Source organism: Mobula hypostoma, chromosome 17, assembly GCF_963921235.1.
Source record: "Mobula hypostoma chromosome 17, sMobHyp1.1, whole genome shotgun sequence".
NCBI lineage: Eukaryota > Metazoa > Chordata > Chondrichthyes > Myliobatiformes > Myliobatidae > Mobula > Mobula hypostoma.
Window position 1 is genome coordinate 12,993,086 of NC_086113.1, and position 16,466 is coordinate 13,009,551.

General features: G+C 47.7%; 1 protein-coding gene across 1 annotated transcript in view; it reads left to right on the plus strand.

Moving 5' to 3' along the window:
* Positions 1–16,466, plus strand: part of LOC134357852 (ornithine decarboxylase-like) — a 47,192-nt gene that overhangs the window by 11,814 nt on the left and 18,912 nt on the right. The window contains exons 4-5 of the mRNA XM_063069566.1: positions 7,298–7,470; positions 14,959–15,093. Coding sequence (XP_062925636.1) covers positions 7,298–7,470; positions 14,959–15,093 — 308 coding nt within the window. The remainder of the gene's footprint in view (positions 1–7,297; positions 7,471–14,958; positions 15,094–16,466) is intronic.

Genomic DNA, 16,466 nt, shown 5'->3' on the forward strand with positions numbered 1-16,466 from the left:
GGCACATTTAGATGGACACATAGCATAAAGATTTTTACTCTTCATGTATATGAAGGATGTAAGTAATGAAGTCCATTCAATATCTCACTGCTTATACACTCAGTGGCCATTTTATTACATACACCTGCTCATTAATGCAAATACCTAATCGGAGAATCATGTGGCAGCGACTCAATGCATTAAAGCATGCAGACCTGGTCAAGAGGTTCAGTTTTTGTTCGGACTAAACATCAGAATGGGGAAGAAATGTGATTTAAATGACTTTGGCCGTGGAATGATTATTGGTGCCATTTCCTCTGTATCCCCATTACAACGTGGCCCATTTGCCAGATCTGGTCTGTGTTGTCCAGCCGCCTCTGCACTTCTCCGTGCTTCTCGTTGCCTCTGTTCCCCTACAGGTTGTTTGTTCTCACTTCAGCCTTTCTTTTAAGCCTTTTCTGTCATAAGGCGGTGGTGGGAATGGACCCAAGTGCAAGACACAGAAACTGAAGTACGAGGGACAGCACTAGGATACAGGGCGATGGCAAGGACATGGACAGTAAAAGTCTTGAGGCTAGAGGCGAGGCTGGAGGCTGGAGTCTTGAAGCGAGGCTTGGCAGGAGGCAGGAGACTTGAGGCAAGGCTTGGCTCCTCCTGGGCAGGGCGCGGTACACCACCCGACAGAGGCAAGGGACAGAACCAACCCCAGGTAACGGCAAGACGGCCTGGCTTACCTGGGCGGAGGCAGGGGACAGGAAGAAACAGAACCAACCCCAGGTAACAGCAAGATGACCTGGCTTACCTGGGCGGAGGCAAGGGACAGGAAAGGAGCTAAGTACAGGGTGGCCCCAGGACAAGACAGCAAGACAAGGCAAGGCTTCAGGCAAAGCAAGGCAAGACAGAACTTCAGGCGAGGCGAGAGTTACCGGCAAGACAAGGCAGGGCTTCTGGCAAAGCAAGGCAAGACAGAACTTAAGGCGAGGCGAGAGTTGCCAGTAAGACAAGGCAGGGTTTCAGGCGAGGAAACAGAAGGCAGGGGAAGGGATACAAGAAGTAAGGATAAGAACAATCCAGCAGCCACGCCTGGGTCTCTGAAGGTATTTATGCAGCCAGCCCCAATGAGCATCAGCTACCTCAATTAGCTCAACAAGGACACAAACAGGGTAGATAGTAAAACCTGGAGCAAGGGTCAATGGACCGGACCGGGAAACGGAATACGAACTTCACAGATGGGACCATGACAGTACCCCCCTCCCCCCCACCCCCCCGCCACAGGAGTCTCCTGGCGACCAAACAGGGTATCCAGACAATGGACGACCCGGGCGGGTGGGAGGGTATGTAACAGAAAGTAACGCCAGGTGGTAAGAGGAAAACGACCGAGTCTGTGTCACTGGGTCCATGGTTGGCTGGATCGTTCTGTTATAAGGCGGTGGCTGGGAACGGACCCAAGTGCAAGACACAGACACAGAAGTCCTAGGGACAGGACTAGGATACAGGGCGATGGCAAAGACATGGACAGGAAAACCAGGAACCTGGAACAGGACTGGAGAAAAGAGCTAGGAGCCCGGGCTTGGACTCTGAGCCAGAGACTTGACAAGGACCCAGTACTTGGGTCTTGCCTCTGGCTTAGACCCCAGAACTAGGCAAGGACGAGGCTTGGCTGGCAGGCAGGACGGGGCTGGAGTCTTAGAGACTTGAGGCGAGACTTGGCAGGAGGCAGGAGGCCAGAGACCAGAGGCGAGGCTTGGCAGGAGGCCAGAGACTAGAGGTGAGGCTTGGCAGGAGGAAGGAGGCAGGAAGCCAGAGACTAGAGGCGAGGCTTGGCAGGAGGCAGGAGGCCAGAGACCAGAGGCGAGGCTTGGCAGGAGACTTGAGACTTGGGGCTAGAGGCTAGAGACTTGGCTTGGCTTGGCTTGGCAAGAGGCTAGAGGCTTCAGACTTGGCTTGGCAAGAAGCTAGAGGCTAGAGACTGGGCTTGGCTTGGCAAGAGGCTAGAGGCTACAGGATTGGCTTGGCAAGAGGCTGGAGTCTAGAGGCTTGGCTTGGCAAGAGGCTAGAGACTTGGCTTGGCTTGGCAAGAGGCTAGAGGCTACAGACTTGGCTTGGCAAGAGGCTAGAGGCTTGGCTTGGCAAGAGGCTGGAGGCTAGAGGCTTGGCTTGACTTGGCAAGAGGCTGGAGTCTTCAGGCTAGAGGCTAGGCAGGAGGCTGGACTCTTCAGGCTGGAGGCTAGGCAGGAGGCTGGACTCTTCAGGCTGGAGGCTAGGCAAGAGGCTGGAGTCTTCAGGCTAGAGGCTAGGCAGGAGGCTGGAGTCTTCAGGCTGCTATGCAGGAGGCTGGAGGCTTCAGGCTAGAGGCTAGGCAGGAGGATGGCGGCTGGAGTCTTCAGGCTAGAGGCTAGGCAGGAGGCTGGAGGCTTCAGGCTGCTATGCAGGAGGCTGGAGGCTTCAGGCTAGAGGCTATGCAGGAGGCTGGAGGCTTCAGGCTAGAGGCCAGGCAGGAGGCTGGAGGCTTCAGGCTAGAGGCTAGGCAGGAGGATGGCGGCTGGAGTCTTGAGGCTAGAGGCGAGGCAGGAGTCTTGCGGCAAGGCGAAGCTGGAGGCTGGAGGCAGGAGACTTGAGGCAAGGCTTGGCTCCTCCTGGGCAGGGTGTGGATCACCACCCGACGGAGGCAAGGGACAGGAAGGGACAGAACCAACCCCAGGTAACGGCAAGACGGCCTGGCTTACCTGGGCGGGGGCAAGGGACAGGAAGGGAGCTAAGTACAGGGTGGCCCCAGGACAAGACAGCAAGACAAGGCAAGGCTTCAGGCAAAGCAAGGCAAGACAGAACTTCAGGCGAGGTGAGAATTACCGGCAAGACAAGGCAGGGCTTCTGGCAAAGCAAGGCAAGACAGAACTTAAGGTGAGGCGAGAGTTACCAGTAAGACAAGGCAGGGTTTCAGGCGAGGAAACAGAAGGCAGGGGAAGGGATACAAGAAGTAAGGATAAGAACAATCCAGCAGCCACGCCTGGGTCTCTGAAGGTATTTATGCAGCCAGCCCCAATGAGCATCAGCTACCTCAATTAGCTCAACAAGGACACAAACAGGGTAGATAGTAAAACCTGGAGCAAGGGTCAATGGACCAGACCAGGAAATGGAATACGAACTTCACGGATGGGCCCATGACAGTACCCCCCCCCACTCCCCCACCCCCCCGCCACAGGAGTCTCCTGGCGACCAAACAGGGTATCCAGACAATGGACGACCCGGGCGGGTGGGAGGGTATGTAACAGAAAGTAACGCCAGGTGGTAAGAGGAAAATGACAGAGTCTGTGTCACTGGGTCCATGGTTGGCTGGATCGTTCTGTTATAAGGCGGTGGCTGGGAACGGACCCAAGTGCAAGACACAGACACAGAAGTCCTAGGGACAGGACTAGGATACAGGGTGATGGCAAGGACATGGACAGGAAAACCAGGAACCTGGAACAGACTGGAGAAAAGAGCTAGGAGCCCGGGCTTGAACTCTGAGCCAGAGACTTGACAAGGACCCAGTACTTGGGTCTTGCCTCTGGCTTAGACCCCAGAACTAGGCAAGGACGAGGCTTGGCTGGCAGGCAGGACGGGGCTGGAGTCTTAGAGACTTGAGGCGAGACTTGGCAGGAGGCAGGAGGCCAGAGACTAGAGGCGAGGCTTGGCAGGAGGCAGGAGGCCAGAGACCAGAGGCGAGGCTTGGCAGGAGACTTGAGACTTGGGGCTAGAGGCTAGAGACTTGGCTTGGCTTGGCTTGGCTTGGCAAGAGGCTAGAGGCTTCAGACTTGACTTGGCTTGGCAAGAAGCTAGAGGCTAGAGACTTGGCTTGGCTTGGCTTGGCAAGAGGCTAGAGGCTACAGGCTTGGCTTGGCAAGAGGCTGGAGTCTAGAGGCTTGGCTTGGCTTGGCAAGAGGCTGGAGTCTAGAGGCTTGGCTTGGCAAGAGGCTAGAGGCTACAGACTTGGCTTGGCAAGAGGCTAGAGGCTTGGCTTGGCAAGAGGCTAGAGGCTACAGACTTGGCTTGGCAAGAGGATGGAGGCTAGAGGCTTGGCTTGGCAAGAGGATGGAGGCTAGAGGCTTGGCTTGACTTGGCAAGAGGCTGGAGTCTTCAGGCTAGAGGCTAGGCAGGAGGCTGGAGTCTTCAGGCTAGAGGCTAGGCAGGAGGCTGGAGGCTTCAGGCTAGAGGCTAGGCAGGAGGATGGAGGCTTCAGGCTGCTATGCAGGAGGCTGGAGTCTTCAGGCTTGAGGCTAGGCAGGAGGCTGGAGGCTTCAGGCTAGAGGCTAGGCAGGAGGCTGGAGTCTTGAGGCTAGAGGCGAGGCAGGAGTCTTGCGGCAAGGCGAGGCTGGAGGCAGGAGACTTGAGGCAAGGTTTGGCTCCTCCTGGGCAGGGTGTGGATCACCACCCGACGGAGGCAAGGGACAGGAAGGGACAGAACCAACCCCAGGTAACGGCAAGATGGCCTGGCTTACCTGGGCGGAGGCAAGGGACAGGAAGGGACAGAACCAACTCCAGGTAACGGCAAGATGGCCTGGCTTACCTGGGCGGGGGCAAGGGACAGGAAGGGAGCTAAGTACAGGGTGGCCCCAGGACAAGACAGCAAGACAAGGCAAGGCTTCAGGCAAAGCAAGGCAAGACAGAACTTCAGGCGAGGCGAGAGTTACCGACAAGACAAGGCAGGGTTTCAGGCAAAGAAACAGAAGGCACGGGAAGGGATACAAGGAGTAAGGACAAGAACAATCCAGCAGCCACACCTGAGTCTCTGAAGGTATTTATGCAGCCAGCCCCAACGAGCATCAGCTACCTCAATTAGCTCAACAAGAACAGAAACAGGGAAAATAGGAAAACCTGGAGCAAGAGTTGATGGACCAGATCGTGAACCGGAATATGGACTTCACGGACCGGAACATGACAATTTCATAGTTCACTCTACATAGAAACATAGAAAATAGGTGCAGGAGTAGGCCACTTGGCCCTTCGAGCCTGCACCGCCATTCAGTAGGATCATGGCTGATCATCCAACTCAGAACCTTATACCTGCCTTCTCTCCATACCCCTTGATCCCTTTAGCCACAAGGGCCATATCTAACTCCCTCTTAAATATAGCCAATGAACTGGCCTCAACTGTTTCCTGTGGCAGAGAATTCCACAGATTCACCACTCTCTGTGTGAAGAAGTTTTTCCCCATCTCGGTCCTAAAAGACTTCCCCTTTATCCTCAAACTGTGACCCCTCGTTCTGGACTTCCCCAACATCGGGAACAATCTTCCTGCATCTAGCCTGTCCAATCCTTTTAGAACTTTATACGTTTCAATCAGATCCCCCCCTCAATTTTCTAAATTCCAGCGAGTATAAGCCTAGTCGATCCAGTCTTTCATCATATGAAAGTCCTGCCATCCCAGGAATCAATCTAGTGAACCTTCTTTGTACCCCCTCTATGGCAAGAATGTCTTTCCTCAGATTAGGGGACCAAAACTGCATACAATATTCTAGGTGTGGTCTCCCATGGTGGTGCTGTCCTCGTCTCCTTGCATTCCTTTACATTTAACATTAAAGATTAGCTTTATTTGTCATATATACAGTACATAGCACATATATATAGTCAGTACGGTATCTGTCAACGTGGCGCAGAGAGCGAGTTTGTAAATCTGGCTGGAGCAAAGGATGTTGGGAATGGCGAAAGTGGAGGTGTAGGAACATGTGGCAGAGAAGGAGTGCCAGGGGACAGAGGTGGTGAGGGTGCAGACACACCAGCCCTGAGACACCAAGCAAGGTCATCTGATTCTACACAATTGGTTTATTGATCATTACAGAATGTCTCTCCGGTGCTTCCTGCACCCTCCTCTCTGCCTTCCCCTTCTCCTAACCAAGAAGGTTCTCGCTGCGCCCTTCCCACTCTCAATCCACAACTGAAACCCATATCAGAATCAGATTATCATCACCCAAACGTCATGATTTTTTTTAAATGGCGGCAGTACAGTGCAGTACGTAAACTTACTACAGTACTGTGCAAAAGTCTTAGGCATCCTAGGTATATCTATGTGCCCAAGACATTTGCACAGTACTGCACATCAAGACATACAGTGAACTTTGTAGTTTCAACCAACAGTTTCAGGATGTGCTGGGTAGCCCACAAGTGTCACCATGCTTCCAGCAGCAATATAGCAGGCCCACATCTTATAACCCTAACCCGCGTGTCTTTGGAATGTAAGAAAACTGGAGTTTCTGGAGGAAACCCACACAGTCACGGGTAGAATGTATGAGCTTACTGACATTGGCAGGAACTGAACCTGGGTCGCGGGTAAAGCGTTACGGTAACCACTACGCTACCATGCTGCCCCATGTTTCGTGGCCCAGTGCAAAATCATTTTGCTCTCCCTGCTTTACTCTGCAGCTGATTCCTGTTCTGCCCTCATCGGTTAGTTGCCCCTTTGTTCTGCCTATCTCTGTCCCTGGTTCACCCTACATAGTCCCCCGACCCACCACCATTGTATACCGTGGTCCCCCGGCCCACCACCATTGTATCCCGTGGTCCCCCAACCCACCACCCTTGTATCCCATAGTCCCCCAACCCACCACCCTTGTATCCCGTGGTCCCCCTTATATCCCGTTGTCCCCCGACCCACCACCCTTGTATCCCATAGTCCCCCAACCCACCACCCTTGTATCCCGTGGTCACCCGACCCACCACCCTTGTATCCCGTGGTCCCCCGACCCACCACCCTTGTATCCTGTAGTCCCTCAACCCACCATCCTTGTATCCCGTAGTCCCCTGTCCCACCACCCTTGTATCCTGTAGTCCCCCGACCCACCACCCTTGTATCCCGTGGTCCCTCGACCCACCACCCTTGTATCCTGTAGTCCCCTGTCCCACCACCCGTGTATCCTGTAGCCCCCGCCCCACCACACTTGTATCCTATACTCCCCCGATCTACCAACCTTGTATCCCATTGTCCCCTGACCCACCACCCTTATATCCCATAGTCCCCTGACCCACCACCCTTATATCCCACCAAGATAAGATGTACTCTAGACCTCATAATCTACCTTGTAATCGCCTTGCACTTTACTGTCTACATGCATGTTACTATCACTGTACTTTCTGTGTAACTCTTTCTCTGAATTCTGTTGTTACCCTTTTACCACTTCAATGCATTGTCGGAATGAAATGAATGAAATATGGACAGTATGCAAGACAAAGTTTCCCACTGTACTTCAGTATATGTGACGATAATAAACATGTGACAATTTGCCAATCAATGAACTCAGAAAAATAAAAAAAATTAAAGGTAACTCTCTTTCTATCCCAACAGAATGAGATTGCGATGGTACAAGATATTGGGGTTCCCCCAGAGAGAATCATTTATGCACACCCCTGCAAGGAGAGCTCTCATATTAAATTTGCTGCCACCAATGGGATTCAGATGATGACATTCGATAACAAAGATGAACTTTTCAAAATTGCACGGATCCATCCCACTGCTAGGTAAATAACAATTATCTCTTTTTTGTCTGAATCAGCTGATAATTTCAATTGAAATATAGGCAATATGCATCTACTTTTGATATTCTCTGCAGACACCTGTCTGAATCATCATTCACTTTTCATATTTCCTTCCATAGTGCTGGCCTTCATCTAGTTCTACATATTTCTCTGTTCTAGAACACTATCTCCTGTGTACTGTTCCCCTTAAAACTCCAGCACTCGTGGTAGAAATATTCTGACTTCTACCCACTTCCTTTCCAGGACTGATGAGGGGTCTCGGCCCAAACTATCGAATGTTTATTCCCCTCCATTGATGCAGCCTGATTTGTTGAGTTCCTCCAGCATTTTGTATGTTGCTCTAGATTTCTGGGATCTGCAGAATATCTTCTGATTCAAAAATCCTCACTCCATTATCCAAACTACCTTGCTACACTGTGTAACTCACCGGGCATGCTGCTCATGTTAGTCTAGGGGAATCAGCTTTTGGCCCCACCAAACAGGGTATTCAAGTTTGGGTGGATGCTGTGTAATGTATTCCCGTCACAAACCCACAAGGCAAATTATCAGACAGTACACCATACACAATCAAGTGATAAACTTTATGAATCTTAATTCGAATGTCGGGCTAGTATGAAAATAAACAAATAAAAATAAAAGGGCCCACATTTAAAGTCTCAGAATACATTGGAGCTCACACAGTAGGTATTCCTCCACAATGACCTCCGCCGAAACATCAGCGATCTCCAGACTCCGGCTCGGAACCCACTCTGTCGAATGTCCCACAACATCTCTTCATTCGCGTCTGCTCTCTTCTTCCCCATCGCGCCTTCTGGCAAAAGCCCGCGAAACCAACAGCTTTCAGACACACAAGAAAGAATAACATCTCTCCCATTGGATAAAGTCCCGTTATCACTAGTCATAACCCAAACATTGCAGCTACAGCAGAGAAACCATTACGTCAGCAGTTAACAGTACAGAGAAGCCACTACAACTGCTTTTCATCAAACCTTTCATTTCAGCCTATGTCTGATTATTTCTGCAAACTAATGGCGTACATTTTCTATTACTAGTTGCAGAGTGATGTTAGCTTTGCGAACAGTACAATGTTATTTCACCTGAGGGTTGCCATTGTGAATAGAAGAATTGTGTTACGTATTTTTCTACAAGGTTCCTCACACGCTTTTTCTGAAGGGTGGAACTAATGTTGTGTGCCTCAGATGATCATTTTTCCTTATGAATCATAATCATTATATATATATATATATATATATATATATATAATTTAAATAAATAGTGTCAAAAGAGAGCAAAAAATATATAGTGAGGTTGTGTACATGGGTTCATTGCCCATTCAGAAAGCTGATGACGAAGGGGAAGAAACTGTTTTAAAAATATTGAGTGTGTATCCTCAGGCTCCTGCACTTCCTCCTTGAGGGTTCTTAAGGATGGATGCTGTCTTTCTGAGACATCACCTTTTGAAGAGGTCCCTGATGCCGTGCCCATGATGGGGCTGGCTGGGTTTGCTACCCTCTGCAGCTTTTCTCCAATCCAGTGCGGTGGTGCAGTTGCCCCCACCACATCAGATGGTGAAGCATCCAGTCAGAACACTCTCCACGGTATGTAGAAATTCGAGAGAGAGCTTAGTGACATACCATGTCTCCTGCAACTCCAGATGAAATACAGTCGCTGTCATGCCTTCTTTGTAATTACATCAAGTCAAGTTTATTTCATTTAACTATATACCTATATACCATCAAACGAGACGTTTCTCTGAACCAGAGTGTAAAGCACAGTAGTACACATAACACACGATAACTTATGAAAGTGAAGATAAAACCTACAGATGGATTACACAGATATAATCAAACTAAAGTGCATAAATTAAATATTGTAAGGCACAGAACAGATTAGCCAGTGACAATTCGAATGCAATGCAGCAGGGGGTTCAGAAGCCTAATGGCCTGAGGGAAGAAACTGTTTCCCATCCCGACCATTATTGTGTTGAGGCATCAGAATCTCCTGCCTGATGGTAGTAAGTCAGAGAGGATGCTGGATGGATAGGTGCGACCCTGCGTACACATCACTCCTGATAAATGCCCCCCCCCACCCGATGGATGTTCAGGAGGCTCCTCTGATCCTCTCAGCTGTATTCACAGTCCTCTGCAGGAACTTCTGGTCCAATGCTTGGTTGCTCCCATACCAGATGGAGATGCAATATGTTGTGCCCAGAATAGATCCTTAGATGTTGACACACAGGAATTTGAAATTTCTCAACCTTTCCACTGCTGATCCTTTGATAAGAACTGGTGTGTGTTCCCTTGACTCCCCTTTCCTGAAGTTCTCAGTCAATTCTTTTGTCTTATTAACACTGAGTGTAAGATTGTTGTGACATCACTCAACCAGTTGATCTATCTCTTTCGTCACCATCTGAAATTATACTTACAATAGTTAAGTCATCAGCAAGTATATAGATGGTGTTTGAATGGTGCCTAGCAAAACAGCTGTGAGTGCAGAGAGAGTAGAACAGTGAGTTAAGCACACATCCTTGACCTCAGCAGTGTGTTTTTTGCTGAAAGATATAGCGATTCAATCTCCTGGTAGAATTTTATTCTCAGTGGCACCATTAAGTGAGGGATACTAATTGTAACTCAGAGCATTCATAGTGGATTGGGAACAGCATAAGATACTACAGTCCTTTTGTAAATTGTTTTTGTTAATAAGGTTTGTTAGCCTCATTCCAGTCCTTGTATGTGAGATATCAAAGCAGGATAGGATTTTCACAGTGAATGTTAAGGGTCTGGGGAGCGCTGAGGAACAGTGTGTGAGTACCTTTTCACCACGTCCTACAGTAAACAACAGAGTGGATCAATCAGAAGCACATTTATTTTCCTTGCAGCAAGAGGAGACTAGCACCACACAAGTGCCGATGACAGCCTCCAAAAAAAACAACAGACAGCATAGTCACTCCTTTACACACAAGTGCAGCTACCCACACCTCAGTTCAAGGAAAGGGTACATTCTGTCCTTCTGCTACTTCAATGTGTTTGGCATTCTTCCAGTAATACATGTGATGGTCTGCAGTTTGTCAAGGATTCAGGTTTATTCAGCATAATGTTGCACAAACATTATTAGCAAACCATTCTGGTACACTACAGTTTCCATTCTGTCACAAATAAAAATGCCATTTTGTTACTACCAGTACATTTCCACATTAGTGACTGAGAAATACAAGTACATTGTTCAGTGAAAATGGTGTTACAGGTAAACAGGTGGTGAAAACTGTGTATGACACACTGGCCTTCTTCAGAACATAAGAAATAGGAGCAGGAGTTGGCCACCTGGCCCATCAAGCCTGCTCTGCCATTCAGTAAGATCATGGCTGATTTGACATGGACATCTCCACCTACCTGCCTTTTCCCCACAACTCTTAATCCCCCTGCTATGCAAAAATCTATCAAACCTTCTTTTAAATGTATTTACTGAGGTAGCCTCCACTGCTTCATTGGGCAGAGACTTCCACAGATTCACTGCTCTCTAGGAAAAGCAGTTCCTCCTCATCTCCGTCCTAAATCTATCCCCCCAAATCTTGTGGCTATGCCCCATAGTTCCAGTCTCATATATCAGTGGAAGGGTCTCGGCCTGAAACGTCGACTGCGCCTCTTCCTACAGATGCTGCCTGGCCTGCTGCGTTCACCAGCAACTTTGATGTGTGTTGCTCTTTCATAATTTTGTATGTTTCCATAAGATCTCCTCTCATTCTTCTGAATTCCAGCATGTACAGTCCCAAGCAACTCAATCTTTCCTCATGGTCTAACACCCTCACCTCTGAAATTAACCTGATGAACCTCCTCTGCATCGCCTCCAAAGCCAGTATATCCTTCTTCAAGTAAGGAGACCAGAACTGCACACAGTTCTCCAGGTGCAGCCTCACCAGTACCCTGTACAGTTGCATCATAACCTCCCTGCTCTTCAATTCAATCTTTCTAGCAATGAAGGTCAACATTCCAGTTGCCTTCTTGATAGCCTGCTGTACCTGCAAACCAACCTTTTGTGATTCATGCACAAACATTCCAAAGTTCCTCTGCACAGCAGCACACTGCAGGTTTTTACAATTTAAATAATAACCTGCTCTTCCATTTTCCTTCCAAAGTGGATGACCTCACATTGTACTCCATCTGCCAGACCCTTGCCCACTCACTTAACCCATCTACATCTCTCTGCAGACTTTCTGTATCTGCTGGACAATTTGCTTTCCCACTTAATTTAGTATCATCAGCAAACTTATATACACTACACTCGGCCCCCTCTCCCAATCATTTCTGTTTATATTAGAAACATAGAAAATAGGTGCAGGAGTAGGCCATTTGACCGTTCGAGCCTGCACCGCCATTCAGTATGATCATGGCTGATCATCCAACTCAGAACCCTGTACCTGCCTTCTCTCTATACCCCCGATCCCTTTAGCCACAAGGGCCTTATCTAACTCCCCCTTAAATATAGCCAATGAACTGGCCTCAACTGTTTCCTGTGGCAGAGAATTCCACAGATTCACCACTCTCTGTATGAAGAAGTTTTTCGTCATCTTGGTCCTAAAAGGCTTCCCCTTTATCCTCAAACTGTGACCCCTCGTTCTGGACTTCCTCAACATTGGGAACAATCTTCCTGCATCTAGCCTGTCCAATCCTTTTAGAATTTTATATGTTTCAATAAGATCCCCCCTCAATCTTCTAAATTCCAGCGAGTATAAGCCTAGTCGATCCAATCTTTCATCATATGAAAGTCCTGCCATCCCAGGAATCAATTGGGTAAACCTTCTTTGTACTCCCTCTATGGCAAGGATGTCTTTCCTCAGATTAGGGGACCAAAACTGCACACAATACTCCAGGTGTGGTCTCACCAAGGCCTTGTACAACTGAAGTAGTACCTCCCTGCTCCTGTACTCGAATCCTCTTGCTATGAATGCCAACATACCATTCACCTTTTTCACCGCCTGCTGTACCTGCATGCCCACTTTCAATGACTGGTGTACAATGACACCCAGGTCTCGTTGCACCTCCCCTTTTCCTAATCGGCCACCACTCAGATAATAATCTGTTTTCCCGTTTTTGCCACCAAAGTGGATAACCTCACATTTATCCACATTAAGTTGCATTTGCCATGAATTTGCCCACTCACCTAACCTATCCAAGTCACCCTGCATCCTCTTAGCATCCTCCTCACAGCTAACACTGCCGCCCAGCTTCGTGTCATCTGCAAACTTGGAGATGGGCGTTTAATTCCCTCATCTAAGTCATTAATATATATTATAAACAACTGGGATCCCAGCACTGAGCCTTGCGGTACCCGACTAGTCACCACCTGCCATTCTGAAAAGGCCCTGTTTATTCCCACTCTTTGCTTCCTGTCTGCCAACTAATTCTCTATCCACATCAATACCATACCCCCAATACCATGTGCTTTAAGTTTGCACACCAATCTCCTGTGTGGGACCTTGTCAAAAGCCTTTTGAAAATCCAAATATACCACATCCACTGGTTCTCCCTTATCCACTCTACTCGTTACATCCTCAAAAAATTCTATGAGATTCGTCAGACATGATTTTCCTTTCACAAATCCATGCTGACTTTGTCCAATGATTTCACCACTTTCCAAATGTGCTGTTATCACGTCTTTGATAACTGACTGTAGCATTTTCCCCACCACCGATGTCAGGCTAACCGGTCTATAATTCCCCAGTTTCTCTCTCTCTCCTTTTTTAAAAAGCGAGGTTACAGTTAACCACCCTCCAATCCTCAGGAACTAATCCAGAATCTAAAGAGCTTTGAAAAATTATCACTAATGCATCCGCTATTTCTTGGGCTACTTCCTTAAGCACTCTGGGATGCAGACCGTCTGGCCCTGGGGATTTATCTGCCTTTAATCCCTTCAATTTACCTAACACCACTTCCCTACTAACATGTATTTCCCTCAGTTCCTCCATCTCACTAGACCCTCGGTCCCCTACTATTTCCGGTAGATTATTTATGTCCTCCTTAGTGAAGACAGAACCAAAGTAATTATTCAATTGGTCTGCCATGTCCTTGTTCCCCATGATCAATTCACCTGTTTCTGACTTTAAGGGACCTACATTTGTCTTAACCAATCTTTTTCTTTTCACATATCTATAAAAGCTTTTACAGTCAGCTTTTATGTTCCCTGCCAGCTTTCTCTCATAATCTTCCTTCCCTTTCCTAATTAAGCCCTTTGTCCTCCTCTGCTGGACTCTGAATTTCTCCCAGTCCTCAGGTGTGCCACTTTTTCTGGCTAATTTGTACGTTTCTCCTTTGGAATTGATACTATCCCTAATTTCCCTTGTCAACCACGGGTGCACTACCTTCCCTGGTTTATTCTTTTGCCAAACTATTGTTGTAGTTCATCCATGCGATCTTTAAATGCTTGCCATTGCATATCCACCGTCAACCCTTTAAGTATCATTTGCCAGTCATCTTAGCTAATTCACGTCTCACACCTTCAAAGTTACCCTTCTTTAAGTTCAGAACCTTTGTTTCTGAATTAACTATGTCACTCTCCATCTTATCGTGAACAATTGCAGGCCCAGCACTGAGCTGTGGCACATCGCTCACCACTGATTGCCAACCAGAGTAACACCCATGTATCAGCCAGGGCATTGCATATAGGAATTGTTGGAGACTGCACACTGGATAACAGAAACAAGTGTGCAAGTAACTGGTGATCCCAGGCAGCAGAATAGCTACACAGAGTTATTTCCAGAAGGATAATATTGGGACAAGCCAAAAACAAAATCTGAGAATCAACTTTATTATCACTGACATATATATCATTCAATATATGATTTTGTTGCAGCAGTATGGTACAACACATGAAAAAATAATATAAATTATGTTATTAAATAAACGAACAGATACTGAAGAGTGTAAAAGAGGATCAGCAAGGTAGTGTTCATGGACCCTTCAGAAATCTGATAGCAGAAGAGAAGCTATTCTTACAATGTTGAGTGAGAGTCTTCAGGCTACAGTACCTCCTCCCTGATGGTAGTAATGAGAATAGAGCATGTCCCAGATGGTGAGGGCCTTCAATCTTACACGCCTTCTTAAGGCACCACCTTTTGAAGATGCCGTTGATGGTGGGGAAACTTGTGCCCGAGATGGAATTCGCTGAGTCTGTAACTAACTGCACACTCTTGCGAATCTGTGCATTGGAGACTCTATACCAGACGTTGATGCAACCAGTCATAATACTCTCCAAAGTACATTTGTAGGAGTTGGCAAGATTCTTTGGTGATGTGCCTTCTTCGTGATTGCATTAATATGTTTGGTCCCAGAGGTCCTGAGATTTGAAACTGCTTACTCTTTCCATTGCTGACCCCCAAGCCTGTTTACTAATTGTCTACTGAACAAACAAAAATGGTAAACTCCCTCTGACTTTTCAGCCGTCGCACCTGTCTTACGAATGTTGCTATCTTCACAGAATGGTTCTTCGCATTGTTACAAATGATGCCAAGTCCTTCTTACCCTTAAGTATGAAGTTTGGAGCAACTTTAAAAGAGTGCAGACAGCTGATGGAATGTGCAAAGGCTTTGTGCGTGGACATCATTGGTGTAAGGTAAAAAAAAAAGTGTTACTTTCTGAAACAAAGTTTGCAACTTTTATTTGTAAACACGAGGAAATCTGCAGATGCTGGAAATTCAAGCAACACACATCAAAGTTGCTGGTGAACGCAGCAGGCCAGGCAGCATCTCTAGGAAGAGGTACAGTCGACGTTTCGGGCCGAGACCCTTCGTCAGGACTAACTGAAGGAAGAGCTAGTAAGAGATTTGAAAGTGGGAGGCGGAGGGGGAGATCCAAAATGATAGGAGAAGACAGGAGGGGGAGGGATGGAGCCAAGAGCTGGACAGGTGATTGGCAAAAGGGATACGAGAGGATCATGGGACAGGAGGCCTAGGGAGAAAGAAAAGGGGGAGGGGGGAAAAACCCAGAGGATGGGCAAGGGGTATAGTCAGAGGGACAGAGGGAAAAAAAGGAGAGAGAGAGGGAAAGAATGTGTGTATATAAATAACGGATGGGGTACGAGGTGGAGGTGGGGCATTAGCGGAAGTTAGAGAAGTCAATGTTCATGCCGTCAGGTTGGAGGCTACCCAGACGGAATATAAGGTGTCGTTCCTCCAACCTGAGTGTGGCTTCAACTTTACAGTAGAAGAGGCCGTGGGTAGACATATCAGAATGGGAATGGGATGTAGATCTCCCAGTGGCCACACATTTTAATTCCACATCCCATTCCCATTCTGACATGTCTATCCACAGCCTCCTCTACTGTAAAGATGAAACACACTCAGGTTGGAGGAACAACACCTTATATTCCGTCTAGGTAGCCTCCAACCTGATACCCCACCTCCCCCTGGTACCCCATCTGTTATTTATTTATATACACACATTCTTTCTCTCTCTCTCTCTCCTTTTTCTCCCTCTGTCCCTCTCACTATACCCCTTGCCCATCCTCTGGTTTCCCTCCCCCCTTTCCTTCTCCTTGGGCCTCCTGTCCCATGATCCTCTCATATCCCTTTTGCCAATCACCTGTCCAGCTCTTGGCTCCATCCCTCCCCCTACCCCTCCCACTTTCAAATCTCTTACTAGCTGTTCTTTCAGTTAGTCCTGATGAAGGGTCTCGGCCCGAAACGTCGACTGTACCTCTTCCTAGAGATGCTGCCTGGCCTGCTGCGTTCACCAGCAACTTTGATGTGTGTTGCTTGCAACTTTTATTCAATAGCTTATTTACAAACATGTCAAGGTTGTGTCACTCTCTGTGACCATGGCAACAGCAAAAACACGTGCAAGAGAATCACGGCAGTTCCAAAGTGAACATGTTGTGTAATGATGACATCTACCAATATAAATTACATTATTATTAGAGTGTAAACACAAAAAATACAAATTTTGAGAAGTACTTTTGGCCAATCCATGTCCAAAAACCCAAATCGT